The following is a 16,136-nucleotide window of genomic DNA, read 5'->3' as shown; positions in this document are numbered from 1 at the left end:
CCGCCCTGTCTTCTCCCAAAGGGCTTCCCCCTCCCTGATGGAAATGCAGAAGATGTTTGTGCGTGTGCTAGAAAGAGATAGAGTTTCTACTTGGTCTTCATATGTGTCTAAGTGCCCTATCTTCTGCCATTCACTCCGCCCTCCACCCAATATTTTCTTTTCCCTCCTATTTTCCCTTATTGCGTTTTTCTCTTAACCCATCCTCCATCAGATCTTCCTTTCTGTCTTTCAATATCTTTTTCAACCACTAATCTTATTTATTTTTTCGCCCTCCCACCATCCCATCCATTTTTCTCTAAGATTCTTTGTTTTTCAGCTTCTGTGCAGTATACCTCCCCCCATTCCCACTCTGGATCGGTCTCATTACTTTACCCACTTTCCCTCTTCCAACTCCAATCCCATTTATGGAAAGTAGTAAATGGGGAAGCTGACAGAATCTATTCCAGTCAGAGGCTGTTCCTTCCTGCTCGGTGCAGTTCGGATGCCTGGTAACCAGGTCTCTCCACCTGCACCTCATCCTTCCCTCTGCCTCAACCACCCATCTGAATAATTGAATTATCATTGAAGCTCAAGATGTCTCAAACGAGTGAGTTGCACTGCTGATGGCACTAACTTTAAAGAGTAGAATACCACAGGAATGGTTTTCCTTTTTCAGCTTTTTGTCAAGTCAGTGTGAACTGCTGTTCAGAACCTATTTTTGTCTCTAATATGACATATTTCAAAGTGAAACAGGATACCAAATTAATTAGTTAACCATTCATTTAAAACAAGTTATAGCTTATTGTGTGAGCATAATACTTTTTATAGAAGCTGTCAATATGCTTTATTTTAATTTCTTGTGGTTAAGCTTTGTTTTTTTAACTGAAGATCGAGATAAATGTGAATTATTTGTTGGATTTTAACTAATCGTTAAGAATGTCAAAATGTTATTATTATTTATTATTTATGTAGAGCTGAATTTAAAAAAAAAAGTATGCATTTCTAGCCAATCCTAATTTAAAGCTTAGTATACATAAGATTTTTCTTAGAAGCTGTCAATGTTTTATATCATTTACTGTGTCAAGGTTGTGTCCGTGTTTGTAATTTGTGACTTGTGTCCGTTTTGACAATGTGGAGCAATATAATTATTTGTTTTATTTTAGCTAATTGTTAAGCAAGAATATTAAGGTTAAAGTCATTATTTTATTAGGCTGACTGTTGAAGATGTCAGTGTGTTTCATGTTAAATTTATAGCTCTGTTTCTGTAACTGAAGAACTGGGGGATGTCAGTGTACCGAGCACAGCATTCAGTACATTTCATTTGACGCTGGTTTATTTATAATTTGGGCACAGAGACATGGCTGGACAATAGAGTTCAATTCCTTTTCATGAATCAGACCAAATTTTCAAATTCAAAACCAAACCATGATTAAATTGTTAATTTGCATTATCAGTCAAAAGTGGTCATGGAGATCTAATTTGGCAAGCTTTATGAGATAATGCTATCTGCTGGTATGTCAAGCACCTATGCTCGAGTGGTACAACTTTAATTTTCCTGAATGACAAGAATGCTTTTTGTTCTTCCGCTTTAACCTCCAAAGCATGTTAACGAGAGCTGCTGCTTCTTCTCTGATTTATGTGAGTAATTAATGAGAGTGAGTAATTAATGACAGAATTTGAATTTTTGGGTGAACTATCCCTTTAATCACCATTTGATCGGACTGTGGGTGTTACATACCAGAGTGGCATCAAACTGAATGGGAGTTTTCCAAAACAATAACTAAAAAAGCCATTCCCAAAAGATATTCTATATAGCCTAAGAAGCCTACAAATGGAATCAATGGTAAAGATGGATCCATGGACACATGAGGTGGACAGATGAGACAGGGCAGTCAGACTAGCACACACACACACAAAAAAACGACTCCTTTTTAATTATTTAGTGTGTGTGTATTGTTAGGTCTCAGTTAGTGCCTATAAGAACTCCAGCGCAGTGGATTTGCGGAGCGCAACGATGTGACGGCACTTGAATGAGCAGGTCCTTTTGGTTTTCTGTTATTATTTGTGCTAATATTCACGCAGACCTTCGGCTTCCAGTCCTCTCTCATGCATTCTTCACTACTGATGTCCATATACTGACTACTGATTGTTTGGTTATTTTTTGTTAAATAAATCTTTTCTTTTTCCCACTTGCCCGCCTGTGTTGCTTCTCGTTAATGTTGCAACTATGAGGCATTTTGTTCTCTCTTTTCTATGCTATTTACAATTTGATAATGTCTAAACATTCCTGAGGCTCAAGTGGTAGAGCATTGCGTTAGCAGTGCAAGGTTGTGGGTTCGATTCCCAGGGAACACATGTTAGGTAAAAAATGTTAGCCTGAATGCACTGAAAGTCGCCTTGGATAAAAGTGTCTGCTAAATGCATACATAAACAATAATAGTCATAAAACAGTTTGATCAAACATATTTAATAGTTCTCAAGACAAAAGCATTAACTGCTTTAAAAAAAGAGCCATGGGACATGTACTGTTTTTGTAGAAAGTGTTCTATAAGGTCTGAACTGTTTCCTTGCAGAGAGTCGCTTATGGCCACTACAGAAGGCTATGGTGTCTGTGCTCTCTATGTAGTTGGTGGGCATCTAATACTGATGTAGCTGTCTCTGCCTGCTAAACCCTAAACTGATTTTCGACTTCAAATGCGCCTACAGAGCAGCTCACAGGAGAGCCAACACTTCGCCAGTGTGCACCGACTGTCATCTGATCAAATGTTCATCTACACTATGTTGTATTTAAACCATTTATATTTGCATGGTAATATTTGATGTGTTTACTGATCAAACGGCAGGTATTACCATTAAACACAACTTGGCATTGAATCATGTGGTTCGGTTTATTATATGTAAAGAGAAAGTGTGCAGAGAACAGAACACGTTTAATTGATTTCCTCTCTCCCACTCACTGTCACGCTGATGGATGAATACATTTGAACTCAACCATACAGACTCACTTGTGCATGCATTCTCCTTCTATATATTCTTCTGATCACAAACACACAGGGCCCTATTTTAACGATCTAAACACAAAGTGTAAAGCGCATGGTGCAGGTGCACTCAGGGCGTGTCCAAATCCACTTTTGCTATTTTAACAACATGCAATAAACCAATCAGAGTCTCATCTTCCATTCCCTTTAAGAGCCAGTTGCGCTCATGCCATGACGGATTTGTTATTTACACGGCAGAATTTGGCAAGCGCAAAGACAGAACGTGTCTCCGAGATGAAACGGAGCTGTTCGTGTGCGAGCAAATAGATAGCCTAATTATGATACATGCGATGACTATCCATTATGACATTTGCCTACAAAAAAAATCTTATGCATTGCAGTCTTTAATTTTTTTAGATTTGGTATGTTTGTGTGCTGCTGTGCATCCCTGTGTTTAATAAGCAGCGTGTGCGGCCTTTAAATAACAAAGAAAAAAACATTGCGCCAGACTTTAGTCCAGGTTTGAGTTGGTCTATGGTGCAGTCTGTTTTCAGCTACTTAAAATAGCAATGCGCCTAAACATTGTGCTACTTTTCTTTAAAGTGAATTGCACTGGTGATTCATTCTGACTTATTTCTTTGCTGTTATTGAATGTGTTATAGTAAAAATGCTGAATTGTAGGATACTGCTTTATTTACATTTAGTCATTTAGCATACACTTTTATCAAAAGTGACTTACAAATGAGGACAATGGATCAAAATCAACAAAAGAGCAATGATTCAGATGTCTACGTTAGTCTACGTTAGCCTTATGACATGTTTATATGATTGATTTGGCTTGTAATATACCACAATAGCTGCACAACATTCAGTACATTTCAACTGACACCTGTTTATTAATTTGCATTATCAATCAAAAATAGTCATGGAAATCTAATTTGCCAAGCTTCAGGAGATAATAGTGTCCTGAAAATGTATTGCATTTTATTTGTGAAATGATATTGGAAAAAATTTATCTTAATTTTTTTGTTTACTTCTTGAATTACAATTTTTTATCCGCTTGACTGAAAATAGGTGAATCAAATTACAGAACAAACTAAATCTTAAAATATATTATATAAAATTTCCCCTTATATCTAAAAATAATACTGAAATACACTGGAATATTTTTCAAAAGTTTGCAAGATCTTCTGCAATGTCTTAAATTGATTTGGTGTCACTTTTGATCAGTTTAATGCATCCATGGTATTAATTTCTTAAAAACAAATCTTACTGACCCCAAACATTTGAATGGTAAATATAGCAATGCAAAATACTGAAAAAAAGGGCAGCAGAAATAAAACTCTTTATAAAAAACTACTAACAGAAACACGTGAAAACTCTCACAGCAGCACAAGAGCTGATTCAAAACTCTCATATGTCACTTACAACCTACTCTCCACTGATTGGGGACATCCCAACATCACTGGTGTGTGATTGGCTGGCTGTGTGGTTCCATAGCAGGACCATATCAGAAGACACAAAGAGCCAATGTGAGGGGATCAGAAACCTCAGAAACACACACACAATCATTACAAGAACACAGAGAGACTTCAGAACTACAGCATACTAAATCATTAAAAGACTTTATAATACGGTTTAGAATACTGCAATGCCACACACTCAGTATCCTTCACCCATAATCACCATCCACTTATACAAGCTGAAAGCTCTCCACCATTGTGTAAGCATTGGATTACTTCACAGAGCTATAGTATACTCAATAACATCAGCACATTCTGCTTTCATTCACCCCAAAATCGCCTCTCATGTCTATATTCATGAACATTTTAGAATTTTATATCTGATATTGGACAATTGCAATGGAAAGCAACTGCAGGAAAAGCTTTTAAAATGGAAATGAATACAGGGAGCAAACGGAGATGAATGTTCAAAGACCTATGTGTTTTAACACTCTCCAGACTAACGGTTACAGTCTGAATAAAATATTATTACACCTACAGAACCTTGCTGTGCTGTCACTCAAAGAAACATTAAATATAGCCTCCGTCCTTCTGTTGTCGACCAGGATGCCACATGGTGACACAACATTACTGTTGTTAAGAACAGAGCTTTAATTTAATGAGCACTCTGGCACATGTTTTCATTACAGACGCTGAGGCACACATCATTAAAGTCACTGAAGGGGAACAGAGATCTGCCGTGAGTTATAGTGGGCTTGTGGTTGGGATGTGCAGGAGCTGTGTGTGTTTAGATCCTGCTGCTTCCCTATCATCCCCAAAGACTCCTGCTGGATGTTATGGCTGTGTAACACCTAACGTTATGGTCAGATTACATGCTTTTGTCAGACTTCATGTGAAAGTCTCTTGTCTGCTGCCTTGTTTGTCTTTCTCCCGCCTGCTGTGAGAGATTTCAGCCTAAAGTGTCCTGAAAACAGAATTACACAGGACAGAATAGATGGCGACAGGTTTGCAGCATGGTTGAGCGAGCTGCTTCAAAAACATTGGTCCTGGACTAGGTATGTCAAAAATAAAGATTTTCAAAATGAACTAGTTAGTTGCTTGAATGACTAGTCAATGTATCGCTTATATGACAATTTTGCATAATTAGGTGGTTTAAAGGGGGGGGGGGGTGAAATGCTATTTACATTACATTTATTCATTTAGCTGACGCTTTTATCCAAAGCGACTTACAATTGCTATATATGTCAGAGGTCGCACACCTCTGGAGCAACTAGAGGTTAAGTGTCCTGCTCAGGGACACATTGGTGTCAACCAGTGGATTCGAACCCAGGTCTCTCCGACCAATGGCATGCGTCTTATCCACTGCGCCATCACCACCTCATATTTCATGCATACAGAGTTTTTTACACTGTTAAAGAGTTGGATTCCCATGCTAAACATGGACAAAGTTTCAAAAATTAATTTGTACGTTTGAAGGAGTATTTTTGTTCCAAAAATACTCCTTCCGGTTTGTCACAAGTTTCGGAAAGTTTTTTTCGAGTATGGCTCTGTGTGACGTTAGATGGAGCGGAATTTCCTTATATGGGTCCTAAGGACACTTCTGCCGGAAGAGCGCGCGCTCCAGTACAGCAGAGCGGAGAGAGTCTGAGCACAGACAATCACTGATCAGAGCGAGAGCGTCGCGAAATGTCACAGAGATGTTTTTGGTTGCCAGGGCAAGACAACCCTGCACAGATTACCAAAGAAAAAACAGCATTAAGGGACCAGTGGATGGAGTTTATTTTTACAGAGCATCAACGGAGTTGTGCAAGTGTTTTTGTTTGTTCCCTGCATTTCGAAGATGCTTGTTTTACAAACAAGGCCCAGTTTGACGCCGGGTTTGCACATCGTTTATTTCTTAAGGATAATGCAGTCCCAACGAAAAAGGGTCACGATCGTGTGTTGGAACCGCAGGCGGTGAGTAAAACTGCTTCAAATATCTCTGTGTTGTTAACTTAGCTATCCGGGCATAAGCACATCAAGTAAACAACATGCGATGTTGTCATCAAACTGCACTTTCCACATGTACAGCTTAAAAAAAAAAAAAAAAGACGACATAAAGTGGAACTTAGTCATTTTCCAAAACCGCTAAGCAAATATATACAGTTTTAGTACATGCCACATAGAGACGTAGTTTGCTGATGCTGCTCTTGTTAAATTTCAGCCTCTGGATCTGTGTCACAGCTTCGGCACACTCTCAACGCAAAAGCCTACTCGCGCTCGTGATTCTTTAGCTCCGCCCACATGTCACGCCTCCAGCCTGTCGTGTTTTTCCGGGAAAAATCGGTACAGACTATCTTTCTCTTATGAATATAATAAAACTAAAGACTTTTTGGAGTTATGAAGGATGCAGTACTACTCTATAGGTACTCAAGATTAACAGGATATTGAGTGAAAACGAGCATTTCACCCCCCCTTGTTTACATAACACACATTTAAAAACATTTAGAGAGATGCAGTCGGTAGGGTTGGGAACCGAAAACCGGTATATATAAAATAACCTGAATTATACGTTTCGGTTCCGAAAACGGTTCTGGAGTGACACATGACCAAGCACTATGAGCAGCCTTGATCCAGTAACAGAAACAATGCCCTGCCTCTTTAATTACTGAGCACATGATGTTTCGAATGGCGCACATTCCACAAATGCATGTCCGTGTCATTAATATACATACTGACTTCAACTTGGACCACTAAATAAACAGACTGCTATTGTTATGTAAGTATGAGGGATAGATTATTTAGTGTACAGGTCATTTCAAGAGTGATAAACAAAGTTATAGAAAATATTTATTTTAATGCATTTTAAATGTTTAAAAATGTGGAAACCACTCATTGCATTACACTATCTTCTGACTGCATTATTAATTGTGAAATAGGGGCTTTATGGAGAGTGTGTATACATGGTTATATAAGTATATAGTTCATTAACTTAGGAAAATGAACAAGTGTCTTAGCCCTCGAGGGACTATTTGGCCAACCAGCTTATTCCTGCTTGAAAAGCAAAATGTTATTGATAGTGTAAAAAACATGCTGAAGCACATGCTGATTGATGGACTAGCATTACTCAACATTACTTACTACCATTCAGCAACGCTACATTCAATGAACATAAAATAGTAAAAAAATAAAAAATAAATAAATAGTTCATTTAAATGGAACCAGAATCAGAACCTGAAAATTTGTATACTGTAATATACTGTATGTTGAATTTTGACATTGCCAACCTTTAAATTAAGTGGACAGTATGTAATAAACATTATTGAGCATCGAGTAGTTGAGTATTGTGCATTTTTCCTTACCACTATTTTTTTAAATAGTTGTTTAATTATTTTAATGGAACTGGAATTGGAACCAGAGCCATTAGGTAGAACCGGAACCATAAAATTTCTAACAGACAAAAAAAAAAAAAAAAAAAATTGCAAAATTTTGATTATTTTTAATGTGACATAACTAAAAAATATTATACAAGTAGAGGTGTAACGGTTCAGGTTGCTCGGTATGTGCTATGTTCATGGAAAAATAAAAATAAAAAATAATAACAAATAATCAAACTAAATGCAACAACACAAATGAATATAACAGAGCAAAGATAAATCAAATAAACACTGTTTTTTAGGTGTTTAGCAGTAATTTTCAGGCACAGGAAATGTAAAAATAAATGTAAAATAACAGTGCATTTTTCACTGTATACATTTAAAGCGGTCCTATTATGCCTTTTCACTACAGTACATACAATTTCACTTACCACATAAAAAAGTAGGATTCATGACCGAAGACGTTGGCAAATATTTGTAGATTCTGAGCACTACTGACAAAACAACTTTTCTTGTAAAATGTGCTGTAAGTACAGCTGCTCCATAGTATAAACAGACTACGTGCGATTGTGAATCTCATCGAAAGTGAAACTAAAGAGCGATCGTGCACTCAAAAACAGTTTCAATGCCAGGCATAATAGCGGCTCCCTGATGGCCGCAATTTATATAAGCCTACAGCATAATTACTCAGTGATATCACAGCAATGGAAAGTATTGAAATATAGACCGCAAACCAATCACAAAACAGATTTCGTTTTTTGGCAGTTTGTACCAGTCTGGGGAGAAAGGTATTGTAATAATGTAAATTATATGACAAATAATGTGTTTTTCAAACCACCAAGCATGAGAGCATGTTCTATTACACCCCAAAACAAAATCAAGACTTTGTAAAAGAGCATAATAGGACCCATATAAGACCAACCCTTGCTGTTACAAAAGCTATTCAATCAAGAGCAATTGTGTGATTTCCTTGTGTTTTGTTGTTTAAATTTAACAGGCAGCAGGACTAGACTGCTGTTCCTTTACCCCTTTACGTGCAAACATCGCCGACGGCCCCAGTTTATTATTGTTTCACTTTCACAGCACATTAAACATCACTCTCTTACTTGATCTGGACAAACTGTGCATCAGTTGAAAGTTTAAAGACTCTAGCTTCGATATTTGACCAATATTTTGATACAACATTGTTGCAGTGACAGATATTTAGTAATTAATGTCAGGAGTGCAAAATAATAAATCCGTATTATGCCCTATTTTGAATAGAAATTCACCACTCACTCATATTCAGTCACGTCAGCAGCGGTTTATTTGTGTTCACATAGACTCACTGAACAGCGTCAATAAGGATTTCTAGACCAAAGATGCATATCTGCGGAGATATATGGATATATTTAGTGATGTTTACTTCATATTTGTTCAGACAGAATCGTCATTTCTATTCATTTTCCACTGATTTACGCGATCTGATGATAAATAGCCTCTGCCAGAGCCGTCTCTGTTTGTTTGCTTCCGTGTGCTCGAGCTGTGACCCAGACAGACTCTGATTGGACCTTTGGGTTGTCAATCTGACAGTCCCAAAACCGGACAGCGTCAGATTGTGTCACATGGTTCGTGAACAGTTCCTGGTTCATATCTGCTCACAACAACACTGAAACACCTCTGTATACACGAAATATCCGAATAATAAACCCGCGATTACGATGGAAAAGCTTGGTATGAGATTTTCTTGAGATCTGGGGCATTTTATAAAATATACAAAAAAATGTACATGGGAAATGCTAACTTGTGCAGCGATGAAAAAGGCTACAAATAGCATATTTTTACAATAGTAAACGACCAAATTCCACCCCTGATCACTAAAGGAAGTTATTATAAACACTCGATCGGGGTTTAAAGTGAGTTTTGTATAAAAGTGTACTAATAATTTCATAAATTGTCAGATGTAGCTTGATGCTAACGTTAGCTCCGATGCTACTAATAGCAGGTGCTTTTCTTCTTCATAATGCATTTTTGTCTCAATAATTCACGTCAATGTCGAAAGAAAATGTTTTGTTGTATTTTTATATTAAGACTTTTGATAAATAAGGGCTGAATGCAAAGAGAGACTGAAGTGAGATCGCTGCTTTGTAAAGCCTGAAAAACCACAATCAATGCGAATAAAGGTGGAATAAAAACAAAAGAATAATGATAAAAGAATAATGCGGATAATGTGTCGTACCTGGCGGAGGTGTGAAAGACTCGTTTGGTGAGAACAATACAATCATGAATGGGAAGTTTTGCAAAGCCAACACACACACAAAATACACAGAAGAGTTTACATGTGAGGTCTTACAGGGATGACAAGGGCCATAAATCAATCTGATTTGCCTTCTCTAAAAAACACACATGACATGACCTTAGAAAATATTTCATAAAATTCACAGTTTTACAGATTAGATTATGAAATTTCTAATGAAGTTTTGAAAGACTTGTGGCTTTAGCTACACTCTATTTCTAAACTCATATCTTACATCAAAACATTTTTTAAATACATTTAAAAAAATATGTTTTTAATATTTTTATTTTTGTTTTTATGTTTGAGCTTATATATCTCTATTATCATAACAGTCTGAGTGATTCTGATTCCTGAACAGTAAACTTTAAAGTGTCAGCTTTGTGAACATATGTTGAATATGTATCTAGTCAGAAAGAATCATGAGCAGAAACCTTTTTATTTTGGGTATGTCATTTCTGTCTCCATGCCAAAAAAGGAGGTGCCTAGAAAGGGGTTAAGACATAAGTCACAGATCCAGTACACTGATTATGATACGCATATGTAGTCTTTCTTGACTGTTTATGTTCACTTAAACATGACCAATTATGTTTGCAAGGAAACTCACAAAGACGGGCATGTTGACATTTTTTGTTTTAGTTTGTGAGTTCAAACAAGTCTTGAAAAATAAAACAATATTTTCTCTTGCTACGCATGAGTGCATGCACACACACACGCACGCACGCACGCACGCACGCACACACGTATGCACGCACACACGCACGCACGCACTTCAAAAAGCGCGTGCAAGTTCTCAAGCACTTATTCTTTGCTTGAATGTTTAATTGACAAGGCTTAAAAATTTGCTAATTATTTTAGTTTAAACATAGATAGTGTGTGCTGTTTATGTCTCACCTTTAAGATGATGATGAAGGCATAAATGACTGGTATATTAGCGTGCATACGGCATTCCGTGTTGTTTGTCCACATTTTTCGATCATTGTTGTTATAATGTCTGAGGCCAATAGCTCTGTTTAATGCGTTTTTATTTTCAACAAACCATGTTTTACATGCATCATCTGATTTGAAATGAGCCGTTGTGTAAGTGAGGTCAACCTCAAGTGGGCCAGGGCTGTGGGGGGGCAGGGGCGGACATCGGTACCACAATACTTATTGTAGGTAATGTATTGTGGTAGGAATATCGTTACACCCCTATATACTGTACAAATAATAAATCTTCCAACACTCTACATGTCTATATTAGAGAGGTTCACATGCCTTTTTATTATTATTATTATTATTTGCATTTACAGATATTATTTACATTTAGAAATGTATCTTAAAAAGCATATTAGAATGATATCTCGATGATCATGTGACACTGACGTCTGGAGTAATGGTGCTAAAAATTCAGCTTACATGAATAAACTACAAATTGCTTTGTCTAGTTGGTCATTAGAAGTCAATTAGTTGATCCACTATCCTGACACTCAGCTTTCTCAGGCAACGTCTGCTTCATATTTTGTTAAGTTTCCTCAATGATCCTTCTACATAGCTTAGTGTCCAGTTATTTCACTGTTATTCATAATATGGATGCTTTCTGATAGCGTCAAGATTGAGCTTGAGTGAGAGAGTGTGTTCCGTGTTGTTGTTGTTGTTGAGACTCTATTAATTTGCGCCCAATCTCCTGTCACACAACAGGAGCTCCTGTAATCCCAAACACATAGTCAAATTCTGACATTTGTCTTGCAGCAGAAAGTTTGGCAGGTAGGTTACTGCATTATTCATGTCTTCATGCAGTCCAATCAATGTTGGATGCAGACTGCCTGTTCAGCATATTTTCACAAGTTTCTAAATGTATCAGTGTTTTGATATTAGTCATCTTTGCAATGAAAGGCATGTTACTCAATTCATGCCGTGGGAAAACTCACCCGTCCTCTATTTCAGAGAGAAAAACCTCTCAGCAAGAGACTAAAATAACAACAACTTTTCCAATAATGGTGATTAATCACTATTACTGCAACAGTCAACAACCAAATCATCTTGACAACTGAGCACACTGATGATTCGTAGTGTTTTCCATGTACATTTAAACATTAAGAGTAATTACAAACAGTCCTCCATATGTATTTTACTAATTAGGGATGATTTCACATGTGCTTATGAAAGCAGAGAGTCCCATCTATCGATGAAGCTGAACAAAGTGACTGGAACTGGTGTACACTTGCACAACCCACATACTGCCTTGCCTGCATTGCCATAGTAACCAAGACGGATGCCAAAGTACCGCCATTTTGTCTGGTACTGGCAGGAAGAAGGTCAGGACTATGAGAGGGGTGGGGGGGGCAAAGTGCTGCCCAACCATAGCCAGTTAACAAACATCTCTAAGCCATCCACCCTGTAATCATGCCACTTAGTGTGCGGGGCTGCGCATAATCTAAACTACGATTGTGGAGCTGAGGTTATGAAAACATCTTGAGATATCTGTCACAGCTGTAACTTAACTCATTTTCTGACATCATGCCATATGGAGAGATGCTTTGAGTCTAGCGCACAGTAGAGGCTTCATCTGTTTATATGGAGAAATCTGTGAAGCACTGTGCCCTACTCTTGGAAGTGACTGTTTCTTCGTCCCAGTAAGGGGTTTGGGAGCAAGAACATTTCTAAAAGGCTATGTGACCATTTGATCTTTGGTCACATGGAGATCTGTTTACCGGGGGTGTCTGATGTCATGATTTGGCAGGGGATGAGTGGTGTGTGCTCTAGTGGTAATGACTACAGCCCAGGTGTTGGTCTGGGAGCAGATGCTTGGCGTGACCTTCCCCTTTGATTTAAGACAGCTGAAGGAGTGAGTTATAGTACACATAATACACATAAACAAACATCTGCAAAGGGTGTTGCAGGTACTTACCGAAGTATACAGGTAGCCCTCGCTGTTCATGGCCAGATAGAGTTTGGTCTGAACTCCCTGGATGGCAACCACTCGCAAGCCAACTGGGATGAGGTTGAACATAGCTGTACAGGAAACAAAGAAAAGTCAAAATTCTATTTGTAAATATTTATGCCTAAGTACAGCTAATTGATTAAGATATAACTATCATGTGTGTTGTATAGAAATTTATAATGGGAAAATAAAAAAATTATATTGGTCAGAGTGAAAATCAAGCAAACCTGGAGCATTTTACATTCCCAAGACACACAACTACATGGTTTGAGTTCATTTGATGTTTTCACATACAAGGCAAATTTTTGCATTGCTTCCAGAAACAAATAAAGTGTCACCCAGAGACAGGCATAACACAAAAAATGTGAGCTGCATGAGTTTGAGAATGCAGATGTGCATGCTTAAGTTTCTCATCAGCATCATGTCAGCCGCGCTCACATTCACTTCATCATCACAGCGTCGGACTTCACCAAAGATCACTAACACTCAAGTACAAACACCCTAGAAAACGCTTTAGCACCAAGTTGGGTATTATATTTCCTCAATCAGATGGCCTTGATTATGTCAGTAGAAAGGTTGTTTCAGAGGCAGAAATAGCTTTTTTTGGCTTTAAGATTATGATAAAAATAATAATAATAATAATAGTAATAAAGCATTTTTCTGTGGAAATGTCTTTTTTTTTTTTTTACTTGTAAACCTGAGCAAAAATGTAGAAATATTGCTTGGCAGCTAACTGAAATAAAAAAAGTTGTAGTACTAAAATAGCTAAATCTGAAATAAAAATCTATATATATATATATCCAACCAATAATAATGACAACAGCATATAACATTACTAAAACTTAAACTAAAATTAAAATGACAACTAAAAATGTAAAAATAAAAATTTAATTCAAAATAATAAATATCATAGTAGCATATAAATAATACTAAAATAACATTGTAAAGACATTTTTATGGAAATAGTTTCTACACATTTGACTGCATTTTAAAATCCTGATTTATTTCCTAGTGTATTAGAGTTCAATTCAGTTCATTTTAACCTGATTTATTCTTATCTAGTATAAGCGGCAGCTTTTCACCTCCCTCTGATACTTGTGTGTTACATTCTCTGTGAACTGCTGCCTCTTTAACATAGTTCCTCTTTTTCCTTTCACACACGCTCTCTTTCTCTCTCTGTTTCACACTCTTCCCTCTGACTCTTTCACACATTCTCTCTCTGTTGAGCAGAGTTAGTGAGCTGTGCGGAGCTCTGTCTTTCGGGGACCACTGGCTGTGCCAACTCTCCTCACACCTTTGTCCTCCCTGTCACCATGTAGGCCATAAAGCTGACAATCTTTCCCATCCACACAGCCTCTTTCTGCCAGTGGGAAGAGTGAAGCAGCCAGCCAGTCACCCCTGACACTGGGAATATCTGAGGAACATAAGCTTGGGAAGAAAAAAGCACAAGCTTTTTAAATGAAAAAAATGTGTGAGCCATTTCACTGCTTATGTAACCCAGCTTGATTAAAAAAACAAGGAGGAAACCATTTTTGTATGCGTATGTGTTGTCAGAGAACAATGCAGACTGATCTTAGATTAGAAAATGTATACCGCCTTCATATGGCAATCATGCAAGATACAAGTACAATATTTTGTGCTTCAGGAATATACACTCACATCATCTAACATAAATCCCTGCTTCATTTCTTAAAAGGTTAGGTGTACAATTATGAGAATTCTGTCATCATTTATTCACACATCCTTTTACTCATGCTTTTTTATCTTCTAAAGTTTAATTACATCTTTGTGACATACAAACCAAAATTTTTACAAATTTTAGAGACTAAACATTTACATTTTGTGTAATTCATTTATTTTTAAAGTGTTAGTTCATCAAAACATTCATCACTCACCATCAAACCCATATGATTTCTATTCATCTTCAAAACAAAAATGAAGATATTTTTAAAGAGACCCACTGAAAGTCCACTCTACCAAAATGTTGACACTTCATAAAAGTTCATAAAGAGATTGTAAAAGAAAACCATATGAATTGAGCCTTCTGAAGAGGTATGATCACTTCATATTTTGAATAGGGTTGCAAAAAGGTTCTAGTAAATTTTGGAAACATTCTAGAAATTTTGGAAACTTTCCAGGATTTTTTGTAATCTTCCAGGGATTTTTGGAAAGTGTCCGGAAATTTTACACCCCTTTGCAACCCTAATTGTGAATGCTCATACTTTGAGCACATCAAATATGGTAAATGAAAATCTCAAACATGCATGTTTGGGTTTTATATGGAGTCTTAGGGGTTTGAAATGAAATGGTGAATAACTGATGACAGAATTTAAATTTTTTGGGTGAACTATCCTTTTAAAATGAAAATGTGTCAGTATTTACACACTCAGATGTAATTTGAAAAAACTTGGCTGAGCAAATTTGGGTGACCCATTCCTTTAGCTCAATCTATGTTTCTGCTCCCTCACCCTTTCATCATAAACATGAGATCTCTTGATTAATATTTCTTATTTCCTACAGAGCTCAATGGATGGCCATGTCCGGAATGCTCTCTATCCCCTCTAATCCCACATCAAGGCCCTTCCTCTCCACTCTGACATCAGTCAAGTCCACCTGTAGAGATCAGCCTTCTTCCTTCTCTGTAGTCTATGGCCACTGACTCATACTGCATGAAGAGTATTTAGATGCCATATGCACAAGCTTCAATAAGCTATTGATTCTATTTGTATGACAGAAAGATATGTTTTTTTCATATCTTCATCTTTTTTTGTGTGTGGCATACACATGGCCGGTAATGAGTAGACCTTATTTCAGAGAGATTACCAGAGTTTGGCCACTGGGGGTTGTGGAGATGGGACTCAATTGAGTACTAACACCTAATAAAGCACCTGAGCACAGAGTTCTGGGAAGATCAAGAGGATACGATAATCATCTCTACAAAAAGGCCAATATAATAACCATCAAAATTCAGCAAAACGTCTCTCCTACAGTCCCAATCATGGAAAATATGTGTGAGAAGACTTCCTCTTCACTCAGCATAACATAAAGTATAAAAGATTAGTTCAGCCAAAAATCTAAATTCTGTCATCATTGACTTCATAAAAACATGTATTTTGCCTCTTCTGTGAAATTCTATGCAATTTTATTCAGTTATAAATAATGGGG

The 16,136-nt window shown here is 37.1% G+C and overlaps 1 protein-coding gene and 1 long non-coding RNA gene across 9 annotated transcripts in view; one reads left to right on the top strand and one right to left on the bottom strand.

Moving 5' to 3' along the window:
• LOC113057788 (uncharacterized) overlaps positions 1–16,094 on the top strand; it is a 16,349-nt gene extending 255 nt beyond the window's left edge. The window contains exons 1-3 of the long non-coding RNA XR_003277877.1: positions 1–586; positions 5,110–5,159; positions 15,492–16,094. The exon at positions 1–586 is cut by the window's left edge and continues 255 nt beyond it. This is a non-coding gene — a long non-coding RNA (uncharacterized LOC113057788). The remainder of the gene's footprint in view (positions 587–5,109; positions 5,160–15,491) is intronic.
• The window catches only part of LOC113057777 (fibroblast growth factor 13), a 115,738-nt gene that overhangs the window by 11,776 nt on the left and 87,826 nt on the right, over positions 1–16,136 (bottom strand). For all 8 annotated transcript variants that reach the window (XM_026225296.1, XM_026225297.1, XM_026225293.1 and 5 more), the window contains one exon: positions 12,939–13,042. In XM_026225296.1, the coding sequence (XP_026081081.1) occupies positions 12,939–13,042 (104 nt within the window). The remainder of the gene's footprint in view (positions 1–12,938; positions 13,043–16,136) is intronic.

The sequence above is a fragment of the Carassius auratus genome, chromosome 39 (assembly GCF_003368295.1).
Source record: "Carassius auratus strain Wakin chromosome 39, ASM336829v1, whole genome shotgun sequence".
NCBI classification, from domain to species: Eukaryota; Metazoa; Chordata; class Actinopteri; order Cypriniformes; family Cyprinidae; genus Carassius; species Carassius auratus.
Note: the sequence above shows the minus strand (reverse complement) of the source record. Positions and strands in the feature narration are given on the sequence as shown.